The sequence below is a fragment of the Phyllostomus hastatus genome, unplaced genomic scaffold (assembly GCF_019186645.2).
Source record: "Phyllostomus hastatus isolate PE091 unplaced genomic scaffold, TTU_PhHast_1.1 phas_contig_80, whole genome shotgun sequence".
Classification (NCBI taxonomy): domain Eukaryota; kingdom Metazoa; phylum Chordata; class Mammalia; order Chiroptera; family Phyllostomidae; genus Phyllostomus; species Phyllostomus hastatus.
This window is the reverse complement of record NW_025333960.1, coordinates 416558-441456: the sequence shown is the minus strand read 5'-3', so window position 1 is coordinate 441456 and position 24899 is coordinate 416558. Positions and strand designations below refer to the sequence as shown.

Here is a 24899-nt window from a genome sequence, read left to right as displayed (position 1 = left end):
CTCATTTGAAGGTAACTGGCAAAGCATGGGCTTTCATATGGTGTCAACAGATCTGTTAGGTTAGGTTGTTCCTCCATCCTAATGGTTTTGTTGCTTCTGTTTCTCTGGAGAACCCTAACTAATACTCTTGGCATTAACAGAATCTTTCCTAAAGATAGATCCCAGAGTATCACAACTATGTTTGTGATGTGAACATCACAGAGTTGACTTACACAAGCAAAAATAGATGCCTAACATGTTGCTTAGAAAGGATCTCCACTGTTAAGCAGAACATGACTCGTATATTAAGATGGTCACTGCTGTATTACTGCTCTTCAGCAAGTAATATGTGGGGAGAACATTTTGATGCCGTGTGGGTCTTTAACTTTAGTTCCCTACTTTTCACCTTTCACCTGTTGTATGAGCATTATTGATGATCTTTACTCAAATCATTTGTTTTCAGTAAGGGCTGCAAAATGATTTTTTTCCTATTTCAGTCATTCCTTTTATGTGCCTTCTGGCATTCATCTGTTAAAAAGTTTTTCCTTCTAGTACAACTCATATTAAAAAAGCATCCTGCATTATTTTCTCTAATTACAGATTTTTGTGAAGGAGGAATTGTATGAGATACTAATCTTTTAATGAAATAATTGTGTTTGTTAGAATTTATGCATTGTAACATTTTTAGTAGCTGAATATAAAATCATGAAGCCAGAAAGGAATTATGTAGTACACTTAGTACAATCTTATACTTGCTGTCCTGATGAATGACTTATCATCTGTTTCCAATGATAGTGTTTACCCAGTGCTTCTTGGTGAATCCTATTCTTTTGTTGAGCAATTCAAAACTTGTTTGTTAAACAACTGGTTCAGATTCTGTCCTCTAGAGTAATGTATTTGGCAAACATTAATTTAGTACATACAGAAGTTGCTGTGTTTGAGTATTTAGTGGGGTACATTGGAGTTAACGTTAATTTTTTACATTTGTGCTTGTGTATAGGTAGAGAGGCCAACTGAAGACAGATCTCTTCATTTCAGAGAGTTTTATTTGAGATGGAGTTAGGGAGGGTATATGGGCAAGAATGAGAAGCAGAGATGGTGAGGAGGGACAGGAAGTTTATTCCAGTTAAAAATAGTGTCACTGGCAGAGTCAGAGATAGAAAAAATAGGGCACTGGAAAGGGACTGAATTTAGTAAAATGAGAAAGTTGTGGCTGGTAGAGGTGTTTGTTTATTACAGGTATGCAGTGAACATGGTATGCATCAAAGCTGTCAATCTCACCTTTCACATTGGTTGTAGCCACCCTTATGGGTTCAAAAGTGGGTTTCTCCTTTTCTGTTGATTTACACCTGGGTCTGTCTTGCCTGAGACCATCCATCTCTTGCTGCATCCTTAATGCCTGGTGCGTGGCACCACTAAACCATGCTGCATGTTGGTGTTCAAATAATTTCATTGAGAAACTGAGTGGTTCTAGCTCCTTCTATGGAGTTAACATTAACTCCAATGTGCCCCACTAAATAGAGACTCAAACACAGCAGCCTCAGTATGTACTAAATTAATGTTTGCCAAATACATTACTCTAGAGGACAGAATCTGAACCAGTTGTTTAACAAACAAGTTTTGAATTGCTCAACAAAAGAATAGGATTGATTTGTCCCTTCAGTCAAGTGTTTGTCTGTAATCAGGAGTTGCTGCATTTGATTCACAGAGCACAGAAGGGATGGGATGCTCCTTTGAGGAGCTGGGAACTGAGAGAGTGTGGAGAGGCTGGTTAAGGTAGAAGGGAAGATGGATATGGTGAGCAAATAGACCCCTGCTGTGGTAGCTTCAAAAGGAAGCTGGGACCAAACTCTGAGATAGCTGGAAGAGTTAGCCCTCGGAGTGCTGACTTTGGTAGCTAATACTATGTATATAGCAAAGCAGGCCAGAATAGAGTGGCAGGAGACTGGGGATAAGGAATTAAAGAGTCAGGAAATAATGAGAGTTTAAAATGGGGTTGTGCACATGATGAAGAGATTTGGGGAAGATAGATTGGGTAGGTCTAAATCAGTTGTGATGGTTGGAGTAAAGGAACGTAGGAAATAGTTTCGAGCCTGAGAACAGTAGAGAATGTTTACTTTGGAAAGGACAGATTCCGGTTTCTGCATGTTATGTGAAAACATGACAGACGTGTATGCAACAGGTAATTAAGAAAAGTCTTGCCCTGGCTGGTATGGCTCAGTGGATTGAATGCCGGCCTGTGAAACAAGGGGTTGCTGGTTCAGTTCCTGGTTGGGGCACATGCCTGGGTTGTGGGCTAGGTCCCCAGTGGGGGGACATGTGGGAAGCAACTGCATATTGATCTTTCTAACTCCCTCTCTTTCTCCCACCCTTCCCCTCTGTCTAAAAATAAATAAATAAAATCTTCTTTTAAAAAAGCCTTAAGTGTTTTTCTTGTTTATAAGCCAAAATAAATGTGCTGTGTTAACCTTAAAAAGAAAAATATGAAGGAGGAAGAGAGGGGGAAGGGGAGGGAGAAAAAGAAAAGCCTGAAGTAGAATCCAGATTTGGTGTACTGAACTGAAGCAATGCAAGGTCTGTTTCTTTCATGTCATCCCCTTATATATCTGCAGACTCTCTAACTACCTTTAAAAAAAATAGAACAGCTTAAGTGAGATATAATTGCCATACAATAAACTGTACATGTTTATACTATACATTTTAAGTTTTGGTGCATGAGGTCTGTCCAGGAAAAGTCCAGCCATTGTTAATATAACTAGAATGGTTCATGTGGTATCGATGTGACCTGGCAGCCAAGGAGACTGAACTGGTATGCGCATGCGTGAACCACAATGACTTCACTGTACTAGTCAGTGGGGGCTGTAGACGCTGTTGAGTGAGCATGTGTACTGTGTGGCTATCACATTCAAAATGACTGAGCTAGTAGAGCAATGAGTCTGCATCAGATTTTGCATTAAGCTTGAACATTCCTCTGTGGAAGCTATTCAGATGATTCAGAAGGTCGCAGCTATGGGCACCTGGTGTTTGGCAGCTTCATCACAACAACACGCTCACTCGTGAATCACATCTCTTACAGAGGTTTTTGGAGAAACATCAAATCACCCAGGTGACTCACTCTTCAGCCCAGACTTGGCACCCTGCAACTTCTGGCTTTTCCTAAAACTAAAATCATCTTTGAAAGGGAAGAGATTTGAGACCATCAGTGAGATTCAGGAAGCTGATGGATATTGGGAGAACTGTGTGAGGTCCCAAGGTGCCTACTTTGAAGGGGACTGAGGCGTCATTGTCCTATCTATGTTTCTTGTATCTTACTCAATACATGTCTCTTGTTTTTCATATTACATGGCTGGATACCTTCTGGACAGACCTTGTATGCATGTATCTGTGAAATCATTGCCACAATCAAGGTAATGAACAAATTCATTACCCTCCAAGTCTACTAATATTCCTTTGTAATTACAACCTCTCACCTGCTGCTCCTTCCCTACCCATTCTTAGGCAATCACTGACCTGTTTTATAGTCCCCATTTTCTGGTATTTTATGTAAATGGAATCTTGGTATGAGGGGGACCCCAAAAAACTCAGAATTTACTTATAAAAAATTGTGTATTCTTACATGTTTAAACTTTAGTCACCTTCAAAGTACTCAGGTCCCAAGCCCTTTGGTTGGTCTATTATCCTAAAGTTCCCCCAATCTGAGTAAGAAATACATATGAGCCCCCTTTGGGTAAGGGTATTGGGAATACCCCTGAAGGCCATAGCATTCTGACCAGCCTGTGTGTGACCAGCTTTAGACTGTCTGGAATCTTGTCCAGCTAAACCCTCTGAAGATGGACCAAACATGCTCCAGTTTTCGGTCCCACTAGCAGTGCACAAGGGTTCCTCAAAGAGAAGAAAGACACTAATTCGGGAAGGTATGCAAGCCCTATGTTCATTGCAGCATTGTTTACAATAGCCACAATAGGGAAACAAACCAGGTGCCCCTCAATATACAAATGGATTAAGTTATGTGTTTGTGTATGTGTATATACATATATACAATGGAATGTTATGCAGCAATAAAAAATAATATCCTGGCATTTGTGACAACATGGATAGACCTAGATGGCCCATCCATGCAAAGTGAAATAAATCAGAAGGATTTCACTTACAGTGTATGGTTTCACTTACAGTAGAATCTTAAAAAAATAAACCAACAAACAAGAAAATAAAAACAGACTCATAGAAATAGAGACCAAAGAGATTTTTGCCAGAGGGGAGAGGTTAGGAGGTTGGGTTATAAAAGTGAAGGGGAATATAGTCGGTTACATTGTGATAAGTTTGCATGGTGACAAATGATTAATAGAGTTATTAGGATGATCATATTGTAAGGTATAAAAATGTCAAATAACTATATTGTACACCTGCAACTAATATAAGTTATATAATATTGTATATCATCTATACTTAAAAAACTTTGTTGGAAATTAGCTGTCTAATCTGGGTGATGGGTGTTGTTAAAAGATAATTTTCAAGAAAAGGTGAGATCATGATGGTCACTTAAATATGAAATGAACACGTCAAAAATCTTGTTTAACTCACTTATTGAGGAGAATAGGGGGGAAACTTACATGTAGGTCTTTAAGGTTGAAAGGAACATGCAAATGGACCTGGAAATTATTTTCCACGGGGGAATATATTGAATAGAATTCAGTTTGAAGTTTCCTTACACAATGAGAGTTTATAATACTGTTTTCTGTACTTTTTTCTTTCATATTAAATTCTTAAAATATTTAAAATATTTGTTTAAAATGTTTTTGATAGAGAAGCTTTGTGAATTAAAGCCCCAGTGATTACATATTACACTTAATCTGCTAATATATTTTGGTGACATGACATGACATTTAAAAAAATATTTATTCTTAGAGAGAGGGAAAAGCAGGGAGAAAGAAAGGGAGAGAAACATCACTGTGAGAGAGACATTGATTCGTTGCCTCTCACACATGCCCAGATCAGGGACCGGACCACAATGTAGGCATATGTCTTGACTGGGAATCAAACCAGTGACCTTTTGCTTTACAGGATGATGCTCAATCAACTGAGCTATGTCTGTCAGGACAAGATGTTTATTTTAAAGCTGATGTGTTTTTTTGCTTTGAATATCTGTTCTGAGGATGATAGCCATTGAGCCTTAGCCCTTTTGACAAGTTGACAGACTTTTAGTATTCTTGTATCTCTAGTATCTGACTTAGAAGAAGTACCCAAAAGTTAGAAACCTATAGACCCTAAATGTTGTCATAGTTTTCTGCTCTAACTTGTATTTCTCTTAGGGGTAACTCCCCTTTCCCTTTTCTAAGGTCAGAGAGAGATAATTGCTGTATGGCCAGTTTTTGTTTCCTTTGATCTTATTCTTTGAAGAGGTAGGGAGATTGGGATGGTATGATAGTGCAAAGCTGAAATTGAAGTTTATGTTTTTGAAGAAACAAACCAGTCTACCAGCTGGAACATGTTTGGGACTAAAAGGTTCTTGGGTACACTAGAGACCCAGCAGCCATTGAGAGAATCCTTCTTATGCCCTTCATTTAATTGTGAGGGTTAGGGTGCCATGGAGAGAAAGCCTGGTTGGAGCTTGTTGATTGAGAATAGCAGGAGTGCTAGGGAGGAGAGGTGGCATTAATGCAACCTTGACATTTGCAGGCTGGTCTTTGGCCATAGCTTGTGTTAAGATGGGGATTTAGTAGGCTTCCTGGCTCTAGTGAGGTTCTCCACCCCACCTTCACTTGAAACTTTTTGTCTTGGTCAGCTGTGGTAGAATCTGTCTTCACTCCTGCGCTAGAAGGGAAAAGGACATCTTTGCTTTTCATCTAATATAACTCCTTTTGCCTTTTCAACTACTTTTCCTTCTTTCTTAGTGGCAGTACTGTACAACATTGCCTGGGCTTCCCTATTTCAGAGCACTGGGTCATGTATCCCACGATTAGTGGTTATTAACTTTTTGATATCTAACTTGAGTAAGCATGATATTGTATTTTGCATTGTTATACTTGTTTTGAAGCTTAAAATTCTAAGTGGAGACAGATTATCATTTACCTGATTGGATTTCTTTTACCTCAGCATTTTGTTTCATGAAGTGCTCAGGAAGAAATGGCTTTGGAATATAAATCTAACATTATGAAACACCTCACTGCACTATGGTTCTAATTAGAAATACTTGAGAATAAAATATGGGACTGTCTTACAAAATTGTATACAGTTCCTAAAGAGGATGTTCTCTGATCTGATGAAACTATCTAAACTGTCACTAGCACCTAATCAGAGAAGGGTTTTAAGATTTGATTAAGTTTCATAACTTTACATTACTCAGAAAGTAATCTATAAATCTCATTTCTCTTGATCAGTGCAGTTTCTGGTCCTTAATGTTCCATCTTACATTGTTGACAATATTGCATGTTTTGATTTGAACATTTCTTTGTTCCTGTGTTCACCTCATTACTGTAAGCTAGTGATTTTGAAACAGTTAACTGAACTTCAGTTTGAATGGTTACAAAGGACCTAATATATACTTTTTTTTCTTTTTGACCAAGTACAGTTGTCTTTGTTTCCCCCTACAACTCCCCCCAGCTCACCCATCCTCACCTCCCACCCTTGATCCTACTCCCTTTGGCTTTGTCCCTGTGTCCTGTATACATGTTCTTTGATGACCTTTTCCCCTTTCCCCGCTTTTAGGACCTAGTATATTGTTTATTTTGAAGTGGTTATGATGCAGATATTTTTCTTCTGTAGTACATAATGAAAAATTCACATGTTAAGTAATATCTAAAATTTTCCTTTGTAGAACCAGTATCTTTACTGTGTTTTCTAGAGTGAAAGAAGAGGGGCTCTGTTCAGGTAACTCAGTTGATTAGAACATTTTCCTAATATGCCAAGGTTGTGGGTTTGGGCTGGGCATCATCTGCAAAGCCCCTCTCTCTAAAAATAAATAAATAAAATAAAATCTCAAAAAAGAAGAATCAACCAATGAATGCATGAATAAGTAGAACAACAAATCGGTCTGTCTTTCTGTCTCCCCTCCAAAGCAATAAATTTTTTTAAAAAAAATTTAAGTATGAAAAAGAAACTAGATAATTAGTAATGGAATAAATACTGGCCATAAACTGAGATGTGATGTGCTTGAGGACTACATATTAATCCTAGTAAAATACTTCAGAATTGTTTAGACCAGTATTGTATAATATAATTTTCTGTGAGGATGGACATGTTCTGTATCTGCACTATGCATTATTATGGTAAGGGTTAGCCAAATGTGGCTCCTGAACACATTAAATGTGACTAGTATGGCTGAGGAACTCTGTTTGATTTTATTTAATTTCGCTTAAATATCTAGCTGTGGCTAGTAACTACTGTATAGGTCAGCATAGGTCCAGACCAACATTTCTCACTGAACTTTTTTTTATTAGAGCATCTCCCTTTCGCTCCCTGGGTCTTTTTAGACTCCCCATGCCCCAATTGTTTTTCCTGCTCCAATGAAATTTTTTTAAAAAATCCTCACTGGAGGATATGTTTATTGATTTTAGAGAGAAAGGAAGGAGTGGGGAGAGAGACAAGAACATTGATCAGTTGCCTCCCATGTGCTCCCCAACCAGGGATTGAACCAGCAACCTAGGTATGTGCCTTTAGCAGGGATCAAACTTGCAACCTTTTGGTGTATGAGACGACGTTCCAACCAAGCCACCCAGTCAGGGCTGCCTCAATGAAATTTTAATACCACAAATATACCCTGTATATCCATTTATATACCGTGGCTTCTAGAGGGTCACCAACCACTGTTAGTATCACCCCTGTTGGAAATACATGGTCTAGACCAGGGGTGTCAAACTCATTTTCACCAAGGGCCACATCAGCCTCACAGTTGCCTTCAAAGGGCTGAATGTAATTTCAACTCCTTAACAGTTAAGGAGTAGTTACATTTATACAGTCCTAAAATTATTTCAGCTGTTTGAAGGCAACTGCAAGGCTGAAACCCTGGTTAAAATGAGTTTGACACCCCTGGTCTAGACTAATCAAAGGTTGGCATTATAGGGAAACTTAAGCCAATATCAGTACAGTTCCTGGGCAATTGTAATGACTATTAAGGTTAATAGTACCTATGTGTACAATTCAGAACTTCAAAGCTGAGTAAGTTTTCATAGGTTTATAAAATTCTCAGTCATCCTTTTTTACACTTGGGTAACATTCTTATGGCATTGACGTGTTTCAGTAATAGATGATGCTTATACAAACAACCAGAGGGGAGAGGGTAGGGAATTTCAGGGGAAAAGAGGAAGAGTGTATAGGAACAAGTATAAAAGACACATGGACAAACACTAGGGGAGAGTGGAAATGGGAGGGAGGGGAGGAGGGCTTGGAGGGGATGGGCTGGGATGGGAGTAAAAACCAGAAAACTGTACCTGAACAACAATTAAAAATTTTTTTAAAAGTTTAAAACAAAAAACAAAGCTGCAGACATTTTAGGAGGTATACTGAATCTAACCCGGTTAGGTGGACAACCAGAAAGTTAAGGAATCTAGAAGCCATGTTGCATGGAGAGGAGTTGAAAAAAATCACAGAGGTTTGGTTTGGTGATAATATCCGGCTTCTGAAAGTGGAACACTGCACAGAAGGTAGTTCTTCATAACTCGTAATTATTCTAGGTGATGTAACACTGTTGTGGAAGAAGTAGCTCTTCTGATAAAGAGTTGATAGTAAATAACTTTTAAGGACCTATTATGCTTGAATTATTTTAATTCGTATTTTTTGAATATTGTTCATATTTCATGGTTTTGATCTTCTTTTTCTTCTTAAAGAAGACCCTTCTGACATTTTATATAATACTAGTATAGTGGTGATGAACTCCCTTAGCTTTTTCTTGGTCTGGGAAGCTCTTTATCTGTACTTTAATTCTAAATGATAGCTTTGTTGGGTAGAGTAATCTTGGTTGTAGATCCTTGCTTTTCATCACCAAATATTCTTGAATATTCTTGTCAGTCCCTTCTGGCCTGCAAAGTTTCTGTTGCAAAATCAGCTGACGGTCTTACGGGAGCTCCCTTGTAAGTAACTAACTGCTTTTCTCTTGCTGTTTTTAAGATTCTCTCTTTGTCATTAACCTTTTGCATTTTAATTATGTATCTTGGTGTGGCACTCTTTGGCTTCATCTTGAGATTATCTGCATTTCCTAGACTTACATGTCTATTTCTTTCAGCAGGTTAGAGAAGTTTTCTGTCATTATTTTTTTTCAAATAGGTTTTTTTAATCCTTACCTCATGATATGTTTTATTTTTTAAATCTATATTGTATTTTTTCTCAGGTAGGTTTTCAATTTCTTGTGTTCTCTCTTCTCTTTCTGGCACCCCAGTGATGAAAATGGTAATATGCTTGAAGTTGTCCCAGAGGCTCCTTACACTATCCTCTTTTTTTGTTTGTTTTTTGGGGGGGGGTTTTTTGGCTGTGGTGTTGAAGTGTTTTTTGCTTCCTTATATTACAAATCGCTGGTTTGATTCTTGGCTTCATCTATTGTACCATTGATCCACTCTAAATATTCTTCATTTCAGTTAGTGTATCCTTCATTTCTGCCTGGTTCTTTTCTATGCTGTTGAGGTTCTCACTGAGTTCCTAGAGTATCTTTATAACCAGTGTTTTGAACTCTGCATCTAGTAAATTGCTTGTCTCCATTTTGTTAAGATTTTTTTCTGCTGTTTTTGTTCTGTTCTTTCACTTGGGCCATGTTTCTTTATCCTCATTTTGGCAGCCGCCTTGTGTTTGTTTCTGTGTGTTAGATAGGATTTGACTTTGTGTCTTGGTAATGTAGTAAGTGTTCTGTAAGGTCCAGTGGCACAGCATTCCCTTTCCCCTAAACTGGTTACTCAGGGTAGTCCCTCACTTGTGGGCTGCGTACATCCATCCCTTTTAGTTGAGCCTTGATTGCTGTTGTCAGTGGTAGGGATTTACCCCCAGGCTGCTCAGCTGCAAGGACTGGCTGTGACCATCAACCACTTTGGAAGATTGGCTGTGCAGGGCCCACCCCACAAGCAGGAGTTACTTCAGCAGGTCTCTGGTATCCACTGTGTTCACTCCTTGAGTGTGTTGCTTGTGGAGGTTGTTGTGTGGTGGTGCTTTGACATAGTCTGAAGCTGTCCTCTGGGTGCAGTGGCTTGGGGCCTCCTGGGAAGTGTAAGCCAGGGTCAGCTGCTGCTTTGTGTTCCACCCAGGGCCACCCAGCATAAGCTACAAAGTGATCTGCAAATGGCTACAACTTGTGCTGGGCTTGGAGGTGCCCAAACAAGGGCATGCTGTGACCCAAGTTGGCCTGCTGCTAGTCCTGGACCTGGGGCCACTTAGTGAGAGGTGTAGGGAACACTGAGGCCAAATGCTGCTTGTTTTATAGATTTTAGGGAAATCTGAAGCATAATCCAAGACTGATTATTCTGTCCAGCCACTGGAAAAAGCTTAGGTGGGCCTGAAAGTAGGAGGGAGCTCAGGGAACCTACAGGAAGGGGTAAACAGTGTGAGTCAGGTTGATGGAGACTCAGAAATAGCAAGGACTTGCCAGCTTTGTGGGGAGGGGAGGGTTTACCAAAGGAATGATGGCCTCTGCCATCACTTCTGTCTGGGAGAAAGCTGCCCTCCCCCAGCTCTTGCCCTCATGCAGGACAATTCAGTTCACCCATGAATGTTTCTGGTGCTTTTTGAGCTCCTGACCTAGGATTAGAACTCAGAAAAAATGATTTCAAGTAAGCCCAAATGTGGGCCTGTTAAGAGAAACTGCCTGGGACTCCAGAATCCTCTGTGACCCTCAACCTTAATCCTCACTGGTTTTTACAGCCAAAAGTTATAGGGGACTTCTCTTCCTAGCACTGGAACTCTGGGCAGGGGTTGCATAGTTGTGGGACTGAGACCCCTCACTCCTTAGAGGGACCTCTGCAGCTGATTTTTATCTACCACACATCAGTGTGGGACAGTGCATTCCTCGTCTCCACCCCTCCTACCAGTCTTGATATAGTTGCTCTTCTAATTCCATAGTTGTAGGACTTCCATTCAGCCAGATTTTGGGAGGTTCTGAATGATGGTTCTTCTGTAGTTAAGTTGTAGTTTTGATATGGTTGTGGGAGGAGTTGAGTACCACATTTACCTACCCTGCCATCTTGACCAGAAGTCTGTGGTTAAATTTTAGGTGCTTTAGTTTTGTTCTACAACTGGCCTCACTAGTTATAGGATTACATAGAAGCCTTTGACTTGTAAGGAGTTGAAGTAGACAGCTGAGGTTTCCAGTTTAATACTTTGAAGGCTATAAAACAGAAAGCTTTGTTTAGTTTGTAGAGATTTATGATGGCCTCCTTTTGAAGTAAAAAAAGTATTTGCTGTTTTCTTTCGTAGGTCAACCCCAACATCAAGCCTAGTAACTGATACTTAACAGGCACTCAGCAAGTATTTGAACTGAACTAGCTGTGCTTCCCCTGCCTACCTGTTCATGGTTAGTGACCACCGTTCCTGAATAAAATTGGGACATGTGATTGGATATGGTTAAGTATGATTAAGTCATAGAAGATGTCAGAACATAGGATATTTTAGTCTGAGGTGGTACAGCCAACATCGGTGAGGATCATATGAGCAGTAACCTGTAGTCTTAGGGATCATGTGCCTATATTGTACTGCAAAACAATAGAAGCAGAAGTGAGAATTCAGACTGGTATATGGGAGTAGGTCACTTAGTGATCCAGTGTGTAATTCTCATTTCTGCTTTTTCTGCTATTGTCATTGGCCATATATCTTCCTCAAATGACAAGAGTCTTACTCTAAATATGACTCCAGTGCTTGCCAACATATACATTGTGCTGATATACTTTATGGTTTTAGGTAGAATATGATGAGCCAATGTACGGTATGTATTAGAAATACAACTAGGATCAAAGGCACATTTCACTGAGTTGACATATATATAGCATATATCATCAGGTTAGTGTGAGGGACTACAGTAATGAGATTTGAAAGGTGAAATAATACTTGTTGACTGGGCACAAGTCTTTCATCACAGTTGAAGAAGCTCTCATGTAATAATCATTGAAAATAGTTCATGTGCCACTTGGAATACTAGGAGCTTTCTCGGGAGCATCCCGTTTGTAGAGGATCCTCATTTTTCACATGAAAGCAGAGGCATGTTTAAGTTCACATAGCTGGGTGTGTTTGAGTTGGTATTTGAGCCTATGGTGGTGATCCCAGAGCCCATGGTCATTCTACTTCTCCAGCACTTCCTCATGAGGATTGACTTTAAATTGCCTTTGGGGGCAATTTCTAGCCATCTTTCTCTCCCTCGTATTCAGCATAACCATTTAGCCATCTCTGTAAGAATTTGGGAGAATATACTTCTGTTTATCATTTAGAGGGGACTATGATCTCAATATCCTTAAGCAAATTTGAATGAGACAATCAAAGCACAACTATAAAATAGAACATGGCCTGGTACCTTGCACTTAAACATCCAGTTGAACATTTGAATGTTAGAGAGGCAGCCAGTGTGATTATTGTTGAAAGACATAATATAAGAGCAAGAATTTTGGGGCTGGGCTGCCTGATTCAAATCTTCAGTTCACAGATCACTAACATATATGGCCTTAAACAAGTTATCTCACTTTTCTGTGTCAACAAATCCTGAGTTCCAAGGAAGGAGTGCCATTTGAGCCTTAGCTGAATGGACAACATTGCAAATACCAGAACAGTTCTCTCGTGACGGAAGAGATACCCAAATGGGTGGCAGAGTTTGGTGTCTGCTTCCTTTCATCGGCATTGCAATCAGTATACGAAAAGGTCACACCTGGTAGTGCCACCTAATCTGCTAGACTAGACCTGAGGGATAGTACTGCTTTAATGTCACTGAGTTCTGCTTATGGTAACAGAAAGAGTAACTGGGAATTCTAATGTCTAGCCACTCCTTGGTGTGAATATTTACCAATTTGCCTCTTTTTGCCATGATAGACTACAGTTAAGATTTGGAGCTTCCCACAAAAGTAACTGAAACTTGGGAAAAGTGGAGTGCCAAGGTATTTCTTTATGTATTGCATAGTCCTTGTAGATATTTGCTTACTTCCTTCAACTCTTTACTGCTAAAGGATCACAGATAAAGGAAGTAATGGCTCTACCTTTTAAGTGAGAGCACAGGCAACTTTTAGTAGTAGGTCTGCTTCAGAGACTTTGCCCTAGCCAGAAGTGTCAGCCAGCCTTTCCTGCTAAGTGATACATACGAGGTGCAATGGTGGACAAGAGGCTTGAAGTCTTTAGCTTTGTGCTAATAAACTTAGAATCATTGGTTTTGGGTTGAGCCTAGAAGACAAAACTCAGGAGCAGCAACCTGGAACTGTGTATTTAAACCAAGAAAGACCACCGTTCTCCAGGTCTCTTCCTTGACCTCTGGGTGTGTGCACTGTCTGAGCAGTAGTTGTTTACCAGGCCCTCACATGTGACAGGCAGGCACTGCTGGAATTGGGGATCCAGGGATGGAGAAGACTGCCTTCAAGGGGAACTTGCCCCTTCCTCTTTGCCAGTTGGGTGACAGCAGATAAACAGGTAGTTATGATTTAGTATGTTAAAAGGGCTCCCTGGGACCCAGATGCTCTGGGGACTTAGGGACTGTTGTCCAGGAAAACGGGCACTTAAAACAGCTTAGACAATGCTTCCTCCCACATGAGCAGACTCCTGAGTACAAAGGAGGAATAGGAAGCTCAGCTGAAACAGGGTATTTGAGGGTGGAAATTAGGCATATTCTGGAGAAATGTTGTAAGGTTACACTGGATTACTCCCTTGCGTGGTCATCTGGAGCACCTGTGGCAAGCAACCTGGGCTTTAGTTTTTTGTGTACCCACTTAGGCCTCCGATCTTAGGCCATGCTCTCAGGCCCTGCTCCCACATCCCAACTGGCCTTAGAAAACTCTGGTCTCTGTGATGTCCAGCTACTCCCCAAATCTGACCCCTCATAGTCTTGCTCTTTCTCATTTCAGTTCTTGGGAACTTCTCTGAAGTTTGCAAGGGAATGAAAACAAGTAAAACATCCTGTCTAATTATTTTTGACACATTGAATCCTCCTTAGGCATTGCATGTACAGCTGTTCAGTCTTGCTTGTTTAGTATTTCTGCTGATAGTGTTCTCTTCCTTGCTATGCTACTTTTGTATTGTATTTATTTATACTGCCCTATACAATGATTATGTCTTCTTGTCTACAGACAGCAAACCTCTAGAAGGCAAGGCCAGCCATCTGTTATTTTTTGTACTGCCCTTCATATCCAGTAAATGCTGGCATTCCTGTTTTAGCACAGGTATCTAGACTTAATTCATAAAATCCTAGTATAAACATCATTCCTTCAATTAACAGTGAAACAAGATTTCACTAAATACAAATGTATCTTTTAAAACTAGATTTGATCGCAAGATTGCTCTCAGCCTTCCAGTATTGGAGGAAAGGGAAATATGATAAAATTCAACTGCGCTTGTATTTTTCCTAGTGTTGAAAGCCCTGTAAACTATAACATGGAAGTAGTTGAATGTGAATTTCAAAATACATGTTCCCTACCAGAGATCCTAGAGTCTGTTAAAGCAGTGGCTCTTGAACTTTCCAGAGTACAAACTGCCTCAACAAGACAAGAATTTCCCCAAGCCCTGCTCTCTGCCCCCAGCCATCTGTGTCCCAGATGTGGGCTCCTCTTTTGGCAGATTACACTCTAGGTTGGTCATAGCTTTGCTCCACCCACATTATCTGTGCTTTTACTGTCTTTTCTTTTTTTCTTTTTTCCCCCTACCATGAAAGGTAACCCTTACTCAGATCCTTTATGACAGGGTTGTCAGACTCATTTTCACCAGGGGCCACATCAGCCTCGCAGTTACCTTCAAAGGGCCGAATGTAATTTTAGGACTGTGTTAAACGTAACTGTGTTAACAGTTAAGGGAGAGTTTGATGCTGCCAGGCTGGATAAAACAAGGTGGAGGGTTGGATTCAGCTCACAGGCCTTGCGTTTGCCGCTTGTGCTTTATGACATCTGTATTTTGGTCAATATCTGTCCTCTACTCAATTTACATTTACCATTTAAAGACATTTTAACCAAATAAAACACATACTTAGTTGAGTATAGGCCATGTCTTTGTCAAGGTCATTTCAGACTTAACATGTCTAATTGAAAATCCATTCCTTTTTTTAAAATTCCTGGCTTTTTTTTTTTTTTTCCAGTATTCCCTGTCCTAAGACCCTTTTGGTTGTATTAGACATAAACCTAGGTGAGTGACTTCCTTGGCATTTTTCCTCACTTCCTATATCCTTCCCAGTCCAGCCTATCACTTAATGTTGTCTATCTTTACTTCAAACCCTAAAATGCCTCCATTTCCTCTCACTTTCATCACTACTCTGATGCAATTTTGTATTTTCCCCCCATTTCCCAAGCATTTCCTTGACTAGTGAAATAGGAATATCCTCTCTTCCCTCCTCCTCCTCCTCCTCTGAAGAGAGCTTTTCAGCTGTCATCTGTTGCTGCCCCCTCTGACGGTCTTGAAAGTTTCTTGGTGGTCAGCTCGGTGTTGTGGTCCTCTACCAACTCATCATCGTCACCATCATCTACCTCTGAATCAAGTATGCTCCACAACAGACACAGGCTCTTCCTCAAATTCCTCAAAGTCTGTCTCAGCAACAGACTCAGGCCACAGTTTCTTCCAGGCTGATCGCATGGTCCTCAAAGATAATCCCCACACCCCCTGCCAACGCACACACATAAACATTGTGTGTGTAATTCTCAAGCAAGTGAGGATATTAAAATGTTTCTTGCAGACCTCCCTGAGCATTAAATTAGTTTCAGAGGTCACTTCAAAATACTTCTGAAACAGTGCTGTTTCTTAAAAGTAGAAATGACCTGCTGGTTCATATGCTTGGTTGAGAGGAGTTGTGTTAGGTGACAAGAACCTAACAGCGATGAAGCTGGACACCTCCACCAACTTGGCCTCCAAGCCTGGAGGGTGGGCAGGAGCATTGTCCATTATAAGAACTGCCCTGAGTAGCAGTTGTTTTTCATAGAAGTATTTCTTCACACTTTGGGCAAACACTTCATGAATCCACTCAATAAGAAGTTGCCTGGCCCTGGCCAGTTGGAGTGTCATCCCGTAACCCAAAGGTTACTGACTTGAGCCCTGGTCAAGGCACATACTTAGGTTGCAGGCATGGGAAGCAACCAATTGATGTTTCTGTCTCCCATGGATGTTTCTCTCTCTTCCTTCCTACCTCTAAAAACAAAATGAAAAAAATGTCCTGGGGTGAGCCCTCCATATCACATTTGACTTTTCTTTTCATGACATCCTTTTTCTTGAAAACTTGTGGGTTTTTTGATTGGTAGACAAGTAGAGGCTTCCATTTAAAGTTCCCACTCAGATTCCCACACAACAGTAACATCAGCGTGTCCTTCATTGGCTTGTGTCCTGGTATTGACTTCTCCTCCTGTGTGATGTAGGTCCTCTTTGGCATTTTTTTCCAGAAGATGCCTGTTTCATCACATTTGAACATTTGTTAGGGAATAAATTCCTCAGCTTCTATGTATTCTTGAAATTCTGTCACAAAATTATCAGCAGCTACTTTGTTAGTAGAACTGGCAGGCTCCCCATGCCTCACTACACTATGAATGCCACTTCTTAAATTTATTGAACCACACGCCCTATTAGCCTTAAACCAATCACTTTTTTCGGTGGTATCTTTCAGGAGGTCAGCATGCAGCATCTTCGATTTTTCACATACCATTGCCTCTGAAGTGTTATCACTAGCTACCTGCTTTTCATTTGTACAAATCAACGACAATTTTTCTATCTCTTCAGTTGCTCGTGATCATTGTTTGGTGAGCACTTTCACACTCTTAGTAACATCAGCACTCTTGATATCCTCTTTATGTATTCAAATTGTGCTAATTGTTGATTTCAATATGCCATATTTGGTATCCAAATCAGACATGTGAACACTTCTATCATACTTTGCAATTTTTTTTTTTTACACTCACTCATTCTCACAACTTTCCTTTTTACTTTCCTGCTATTACTAACCTTAGGGCCTATGGTGACTTGTGCATCTATTTAATAAAAATAAGCAGCAAAAAAAGCGAAAAAAAAAAAAAACCCAAAATATTCACAGAGCAGTTTCCTGAGAAGTTAACAACATGAGGTGGTAAACTGATTTATACTTATGCATCTTCTCCCTTGTGTGTTACCTGAGAGATATATGACTGATCATACAGGTCTCAGGATGAAAGGGTTGTCAGGAACCAAAGTTTTGTCCAACAACTGACATATTTTTTTTTTCCGTCAACAGCTTGGCCGAGGAGACATTTGAGAACTGAGGTTTGACTGTATTTTAATTGGAGGTGGTAAATAAGGGACAGGGCAACACAAAAGTCATCTTTTTGGTTAAGATTTAGCTGTTCACACATATGTAAAGTACAGCGTAGAGAATATATAGTCAGTAATTGTGTAATAACTATGTATGGTGTCAAGTGGGTACTGGAAGTTTCAGCGGGCGGGGTGGGGGGTACTTTGTAATTTCAAAAAGAAAGACCTAGCTGTTCACAGGTAGGCACCTTGAAAACAACAAGCAAGTAAAATGTTAATGGACTATAGAAAATCAATTGGTTTAACTGTCCTGGTATTTTCATGGGTAACTGTTTAGCATGCACTGACATTTGGTGATTCCGGCTTTGCCACTATGACCATTTAATTTGTGACCTTGGATATGATTAACACCTGGTTCAGTTTTTTAAGATTTTATTTATTTTTAGAGAGAGGGGAAGAGAGGAAGAGGAACATCAATGTGTTTGCCTGTCACGTGGCCTCCACCAGGGACCTGGCTTTCAACCTAGGCATGTGCCCTGACTGGGAATTGAATCAGGACCCTTCGGTTCGCAGTCTGTGCTCAATCCACTGAACTACACCTGCCGGGGCTACACTGTTATCTTTATGGATTCCCAAAAACTGCTTTCCACTCTTTGATACTGCAACTCCCTATAGAGCCTCACCTCCACTTGTCTAGTCATTCATTTTATGTTTCTGATCACCAGGCAAAATTGTTTTACCTCCAAATATCCTGACTTTTAAATGGTGCACTGATCCTGACTTTACTGTCCCTTCCCTGCTCTTCTCATTTTACCCACACCAGTCGTTTGTTCCTCATTTCCCTCCCCCTACATACTCCTTTGCATTTTCTGTCAGGCCTTTTCTTCCCTCACTAACCCTGGCTGGTGTATCCTTGAATAGGTTTTCCCTGACCGAAAAAATTTCACCTGCTTGGGGTTTCCTTGTCGTGTCTGCCTGTTTGGCCAGCTGACTTCTCTGCCTCAGAGAAGCAGGCTAATGGAGGGAAATTCTATGTTTTGATTTATGACACAAGAAATACACTGAAGAGAAAGAATCAATTAATCATATTGAATACTGTGAGGGTTTGTACTCCAAAGTGTCTGTTCTTCCAAGGAACTCATTCTAAGGCACACTGAGAAAGTTTGGTTTGATAGCAGAAGAAATAAAAATGTGTTCAGATCATACCTTAGTGTAGAAAGGTTTTAGAAGATACTTATTTATAACCAAATTAATAGATGTTATTAAAACGTTCATTTCTAAGGAACAGGGATCAACAACTTTTCTTTCTGCTCTTCCTGTTTCATTTTCTCCTGTAAAAATAAGAGGTCTATGCATTAGAAAACTGTTTTGTAGTTAGAAATTTCTAACTTTTTAGGATTTAAAAAGAAATCCATGAAGTTGATGATGGAAATGGATAACAGAAAAGAAAAACTGCCGATGGAGATTTTTAACAACTCTGATGCTTGGGCAATCTCTTGTGACAAAGGTTGTGTACAAGTTTTGGTTTTTTTCTTAGCTTTTTTCCTAGAAACAAGTATCCCATTCTTTTTTCTCTCTTTTTAAAGATTTTATTTATATTTAGAGAGGGGAAAAGAAGGAGAAAGAGGGAGAGAAAAATCAGTGTGTGGTTGCCTCTCAAGCATCCCTCACTAGGGACCTGTCCTGCATCCAGGCATATGCCCTGACTGGGAATCAAAACGGCAACCCTTTGATTTGCAGGCCTGTGCTCAGTCCACTGAGCTACACCAGCCAGGGCCAAGTCTCTCTCTTTCTCTTTTTTTTTTTTAAGATTTTATTCATTCATTTCTAGAGAGAGGGTAAGAGAGGGAGAGGAACATCAATGTGTGGTTGCCTCTCTCATGCTCCCAAATGGGGACCTTGCCCACAACCCAGGCATGTGCCCCGACCGGGAATCAAGCCTGTGATCCTTTGGTTCTCAGGCCAGCACTCAGTCCACTAAGTCACACCAGCCAGGGCTCATTCTTTATCCTAGAGAACATTAGGTACAAAAACATAGCTTTTAACTGTTACCAATTTAAAGCCATCAATGTCCTGGTGAAACCAGATGTGGAATTTCTTTGGGTCTACTATTGAGTACCATTTGCAACAACCCCCCAAATGTTGAGCAAGCCCCAAATGAAAATGTGGAGGGGACAGAATACCAGGTTGTGTGCTGATGCTGTGTGACTGCTGTAAGTAGGGACTTATGGGACTTCCCCTGTGTGTCCTCAGGTAGTTTCTGGGATTACTGTGACTGGGGTTTGCAGATAAGGAAGAGGCTCTTTTGCTGCCCAAGAGGGTCAGTCAGCCTGACAAGATGGCCCTAGAGATAAGCCTGTAGCCTGTGCAAGCAGAAAAGCAAAAGGAAACAAACGTGAAATCTGTCATGCAGGACTAGGGGGCTTATGTATTTCTTGTTTGCTTTCTTACTAATATTATTAAGTATTTGGTACATCCAGTGAACTGCACCGAACCAAGTTATGGAAATTCCTTTTCCCCTTCTCAAAATAGTGGCTTTCTTAAATATTCTTGAAGAATTCTTTGCAAAGCTTCTCAAACATTTTTATCTCTTTCTTAGTTTGCTCTTCTTTCCTTCTTTGGATTTGAAATTCTGATCTCAAGTCCAAAATATGGTACCAAACCTTGGGGTGAGACTCTTAAATCTTGGTCAAAGGCAGTCCCTGGGGAGGAAGATGGGGCTCTGTGAGACTCCCCAGATAACAGGCAGTCTGGCATATAAACTCATATCTGGCTTTTTTGCAGATATTGTGGGGGGTTTTGTTTTTGGTTTTGTTTGGTAATTTTTGGTTTGTGGTAACCCTGCTTCGAGCAAGTCTGTTGATGCCATTTTTCCAACACCATTTGGTCACATCATGTCTGTTACATTTTAGTAATTCTCCCAATATTTAAAAATTTTAATTTATTATATTTGTTACGATGATCTGTGATCACTGATTTTTGTTAATATTGTAATAGTTTGGGGTGGGATATCACAAAAATGTGCCCATATAAGAGGGTGAATGTAATCGATAAATGTGTGTGTTCTTACTGCTGCAGCAATCCCCCCTTCCCTCCCTTCCCTTTCCCTCTCCTATTGAAATTAGGCCAGTTAGTAACCGAACAGTGGTCTCTTGAATGTTCAAGTGAAAGGAAGTGTTAACATGTCTCTTACTTTCAATCAAAAGCTACAAATGATTAAGCTCAGTGAGGAAGGCATGTCTGAAAGCTCAGCCTCTCCCACTAGTTAGCCAGGTTCTAAACGCAACGAAAAAGTTTTTGAAGATTAAAAGTGATACTCCAGTAAACACATGAATGATAAGAAGATAAAACAGCCTTATTGTTGTTGTTGGAGAGAAAGTTTCAGTGATCTGGATAGAGGGTCAAACCAACCACAGCATTCCCTTAAGCCAGATAGAGCCTAATCCAGAACAATTCTGTGAAGGCTGAGAGAGGTGAGGAAGCTGCAGAAGAAACATTGAAAGCCAGCAGAGGTTAGTCAGTGAGGTTCAAGGAAAGACGCCATCTCCGTAACCTAAAAGTACAAGGTGAAAATGCAAGTGCTGATGTAGAAGTTTCATCAAGTTATGTAGAAGATTTAGCTAAGATAATGAAGGTGGCTACACTAAACAGATTTTCAGTGTAGATGAAACAGCGTCATATTCGAAGAAGATGCTAAAAGGAGAAGTCAGTGCTTGGCTTTAAAGCTTCAAAGGACAGCCTGACTATTGTTAGGGGTTTATGCAGCTGATGACATACTCACCATTGTAAAAATTCTAGGGCCCTTAAGAATTACGTTAACCTGCTCTCCCTTGCTCTATAAATGAGAGAGGGTGGGGGTTGGGGGAGCCTGGATGACAGGACATCTCTTTACAGCACAGTATACTGAATACTTTAAGCCCACTGTTAAGACCTACTATTCAGAAAAAAAAGATTCCTTTCTAAATGTTACTACTGCTCATTGACAGTGCACCCAGTTACCCAAGAGATGTACAACAAGATTAGTGCTGTTTTCATGCTTGCTAACCCAGCACCCATTCTGCAGTGCATGGATCAACGAGTAATTTTAACTTTCTAGTCTTATTATTTAAGAAATAGTTTGTAAGGCTATAGCTGCCATAGATAGTGATTCTTCTGATGAATCTGAGAAAAGTAAACAGAATTTTCTGGAAAGGCGTTAAAATTCTAGATTCCATTAAGAACATCCATGATTCATGGGAAGAGGGCCAAATACCAGCATTAACAGGAGTTTGGAAGAAGTTGATTCCAACCCTCATAGATGACTTTGAGGGGCATTAAGACTCCAGTCAAGGAAGTAACTATAAATGTGGTGGAAACAGCAAGAGAACTAGAATGACAAGTGGACCCTGAAGATGTGACTGAATTCTTCAATCTTATGATAAAACTTAAATGGACGAGGAGTTAATCTTATGATAAAACCTAAATGGATTAGGAGTTGCTTGTTATGGATCAGTAAGGAAAGTTGTTTCTTGATGGAGTATATACTCCTGGTGAAGCTACTGGGAAGAATGTTGAAATTACAACAAAGGATTTAGAATATTACATAAACTTAGTTGATAAAGCAATAGCAGGGTTTGAGAGGACTAACTCCAATTTTGAAAGTAGTTCTGTGGGTAAAATGCTGTCAGACAGTATTGCATACTACAGAGAAATCTTTGTGAAAGGAATAATCAATGCAACATATTTCATTTTTTGTTCTATTTTAAGAAATTGCCACAACCACCGCAACCTTCAGCAACTACCATCCTTATCAGTCATCAGCTATCAACACTGAGGCAAGACATTCCATCAGCAAAAAGACTATGACTCACTGAAGGCTCAGATAATGATTTTCTTTCAGCATTAAAGTAGTTTTAATTAAGGTGTACTTACATTTTTTTTTTTAGATAAAATGCTATCACATTTCTAGCTTACAGTGTAGTGAAAACATAACTTTTATAGTCACTGGGAAACCATAAAATTGGTTTATTGTGATGATTTGTTGTGTTGTGATGGTTTGGAACCAGATATGCACTATCTCTGAGATACACTGGTAAAAAGAACAAAAAAACCTTGATGTGATAGAAGCCTAAAGGAAACAGGCTTTGCACAACTCCCCTTATTGTTATACTGCCTTGTAACTAGCATGAATGGGAGCTTAATAGGCAAATGCTGGGGGACTAAAGTACAGTGTCCTCATAGACCAACCATGGGTATGAGGCTTTGGCACTGAGACAGCTTGAACTTCGAGGTAGGTGGTGGGGCCTGGTTTAAGTGCCTAGTAAACTCTTCTAGCCTTGGTCGGTTCCCACACAGTTTTCTAAAGCCACGGAAAATGCCACTTTCAGTAATAGGGCGCATTATCTAATCCTGCTCTATGGAGTAGTGGTTAGGTTTAATATCTCCTTTCAGTTTGTGGTCTGGTGCAATACCACTTGATGAAAGAAGACAGTTGATAGCCAAGCATCTGGAAACAGCAGCGTGTAGCCTAATTATCTAACCTACTCTCGTGACCTCATTACCTCTGTACTCTGTTCCATTATTTATTCATCTCTGTTTAGCACACATTAAAATGATAGACAGCATTTACTAATTGAGGACTCTACTTTTCTGTTTTAGTCACTGTCCTGAGCATTTTACTCATTCAGGACATAGAACTATTATCCCTATATTCCTATCCCAACAGAGAGGTTACATGACTTGCCTAAGGTTACACAGCTAATAGCAGATAGCAAAAACAGAGTAAAAAGTTAGGTAGTCTGGGATCAGAATTTCATTATTAAGTCACTCCCCTATAGGCAGAACTATATCAACCTCATCCTTGAGGAAGCTAGGTAGTTAAAGAGGAAACTGAAAGGAGCTTTTCTGAGACTCATTCTTGACTTTTGTTAAGAATGCAAAAGAATAACACCAGTCTGTTTTGAACCTTCTTCTTTACCTATTTGTTTATGTAGAAACACTTATTTTCCCCAGCTGTGCTGAAGGCAGCAGTTGGATGTTAACTTCTGTTACTTCTTGCCTCCTGCTCTGGCTGTTTCATTGTCTGCTGATGATAATGGACGAGGATTTGATGCCCTTTTTGAGGGCACTCATTCAGTGTTGAATTCTGGATTCTAGTGAAGAACACAAGACTCCTATTGAGGATTCCAATTCTCTGAGGAGGAGTCCTCCTTTAACAGACTTTAGATGTCATTCATGTTGGGGTCCAAAATTGAGGACTCTACTTTTCTGAAAGCCACTCATTTTTTGTAGTCAGTGAGTCAGGTTCTGGGATCTGAGAGGTAATTGAAACAGGAGCCCTGTCTTGATAAGTAAAATCGACCATGGTGTGGGCACTTGTGGAACACGACTAAGCAAAGGGTGAAGGGTATGGAGAGCTGCCTGAAAGATTTTCTGGGAAAAGCTAGTTCCAAGAGCTTCAAAGTCAAGTATTATTTATGCACTACCCCAATATTTGATAATAATTCTCTATTTGGCACTGGAGATACAGTGGGGAATAAGACTGCCTTCATGGAGATTATTAAAAGAGGGAGAAGACAGACAAAATGATACAAAAAAATATTGAGTAGTGGTAAGTGCTCTGAAGAAAAATAAGGCAGAATAAAGGGCTAGAGAACAAATGAGGGGTGTGCTACTTTCAAGTGAACACCTCTCTGAGAAGGTGGTATTTGAGCAGACACCTGAAGAAACTAGGGCGGAGCTGAGCAACTTGGAACATTAACCCAGTGGTTTTTAACTGGTGTACTGCAAGAATTTTTAGAACATGCAATACCTGACTACGTTGTCAGCACCACTGATCTCTTTTCCCTTAGATTGTCAAATAAAAAATGGCAACAGCCAACACAATTCATCTGCTGTGAATTAATCAAAATTATACTTATTTTTTTTTTTGTCAGATTGGCAACAAGTGTAATATATTTTTTGGTGTGCTGCAGAATTTCAGTAATTAGTTTATGGGTGCTATTAGATGAAGAGGATTGAAAATCACTACATTAATCCAAATTCATCCCACATCCTAGCAGGACAGTGAGTTTTCTTAGTTTACTCAGGGACAGGTTGGCCCTGCCAAGTTTTTTACCTAACTTTGGGATCCAGAATTCTGATGACTGATACTGCTTTCTATAATAGCCTGTAGATGGTAGGGAAATAGCCAGCAGGAAGGCTCAGGGCGTAGTTCTCTTGGGACAGGTAGATGTTTGTGCCTCGGAAAGTGGTTCACCTTGGTGTTAACATCCTCCTTATGGTGCTTTCTTCTTTCTTTTTTTAGTTTGAAAGATGACCTCTAGGAAGAAAGTGTTGCTGAAAGTTATCATCCTGGGAGATTCTGGGTAAGTGTTTCTCTTAAGTTTGAGCTAACAAATTGGCTTGGATTTAAAAGCTTCACCTCCTTGGAACCCATGCCCTGCATGCTGACATTTGCCACCTTCTGTAATTGTGGAGACATTAGGGCCCAATTCTCCCTGATATTTTGGGGCACAGCAGAAATTTGAATTATTTCTTGTTACACTGTATAACCCTATGTTCTCTGATTTTTGGCATGATTTGAATATGGC

At 40.0% G+C, this 24899-nt stretch overlaps 1 protein-coding gene across 3 annotated transcripts in view; it reads left to right on the top strand.

Annotated features, from left to right (window-relative positions):
- The window catches only part of RAB7A (RAB7A, member RAS oncogene family), an 87017-nt gene that overhangs the window by 42920 nt on the left and 19198 nt on the right, over window positions 1-24899 (top strand). For 2 of the 3 annotated variants that reach the window (XM_045849956.1, XM_045849958.1), the window contains exon 2: window positions 24614-24674. In XM_045849956.1, the coding sequence (XP_045705912.1) occupies window positions 24622-24674 (53 nt within the window). In that variant the 5' untranslated portion in view covers window positions 24614-24621. Of the gene's footprint in view, window positions 1-11367; window positions 11465-24613; window positions 24675-24899 lie in introns of all 3 variants that reach the window. The other variant, XM_045849957.1, reaches the window with a different exon arrangement.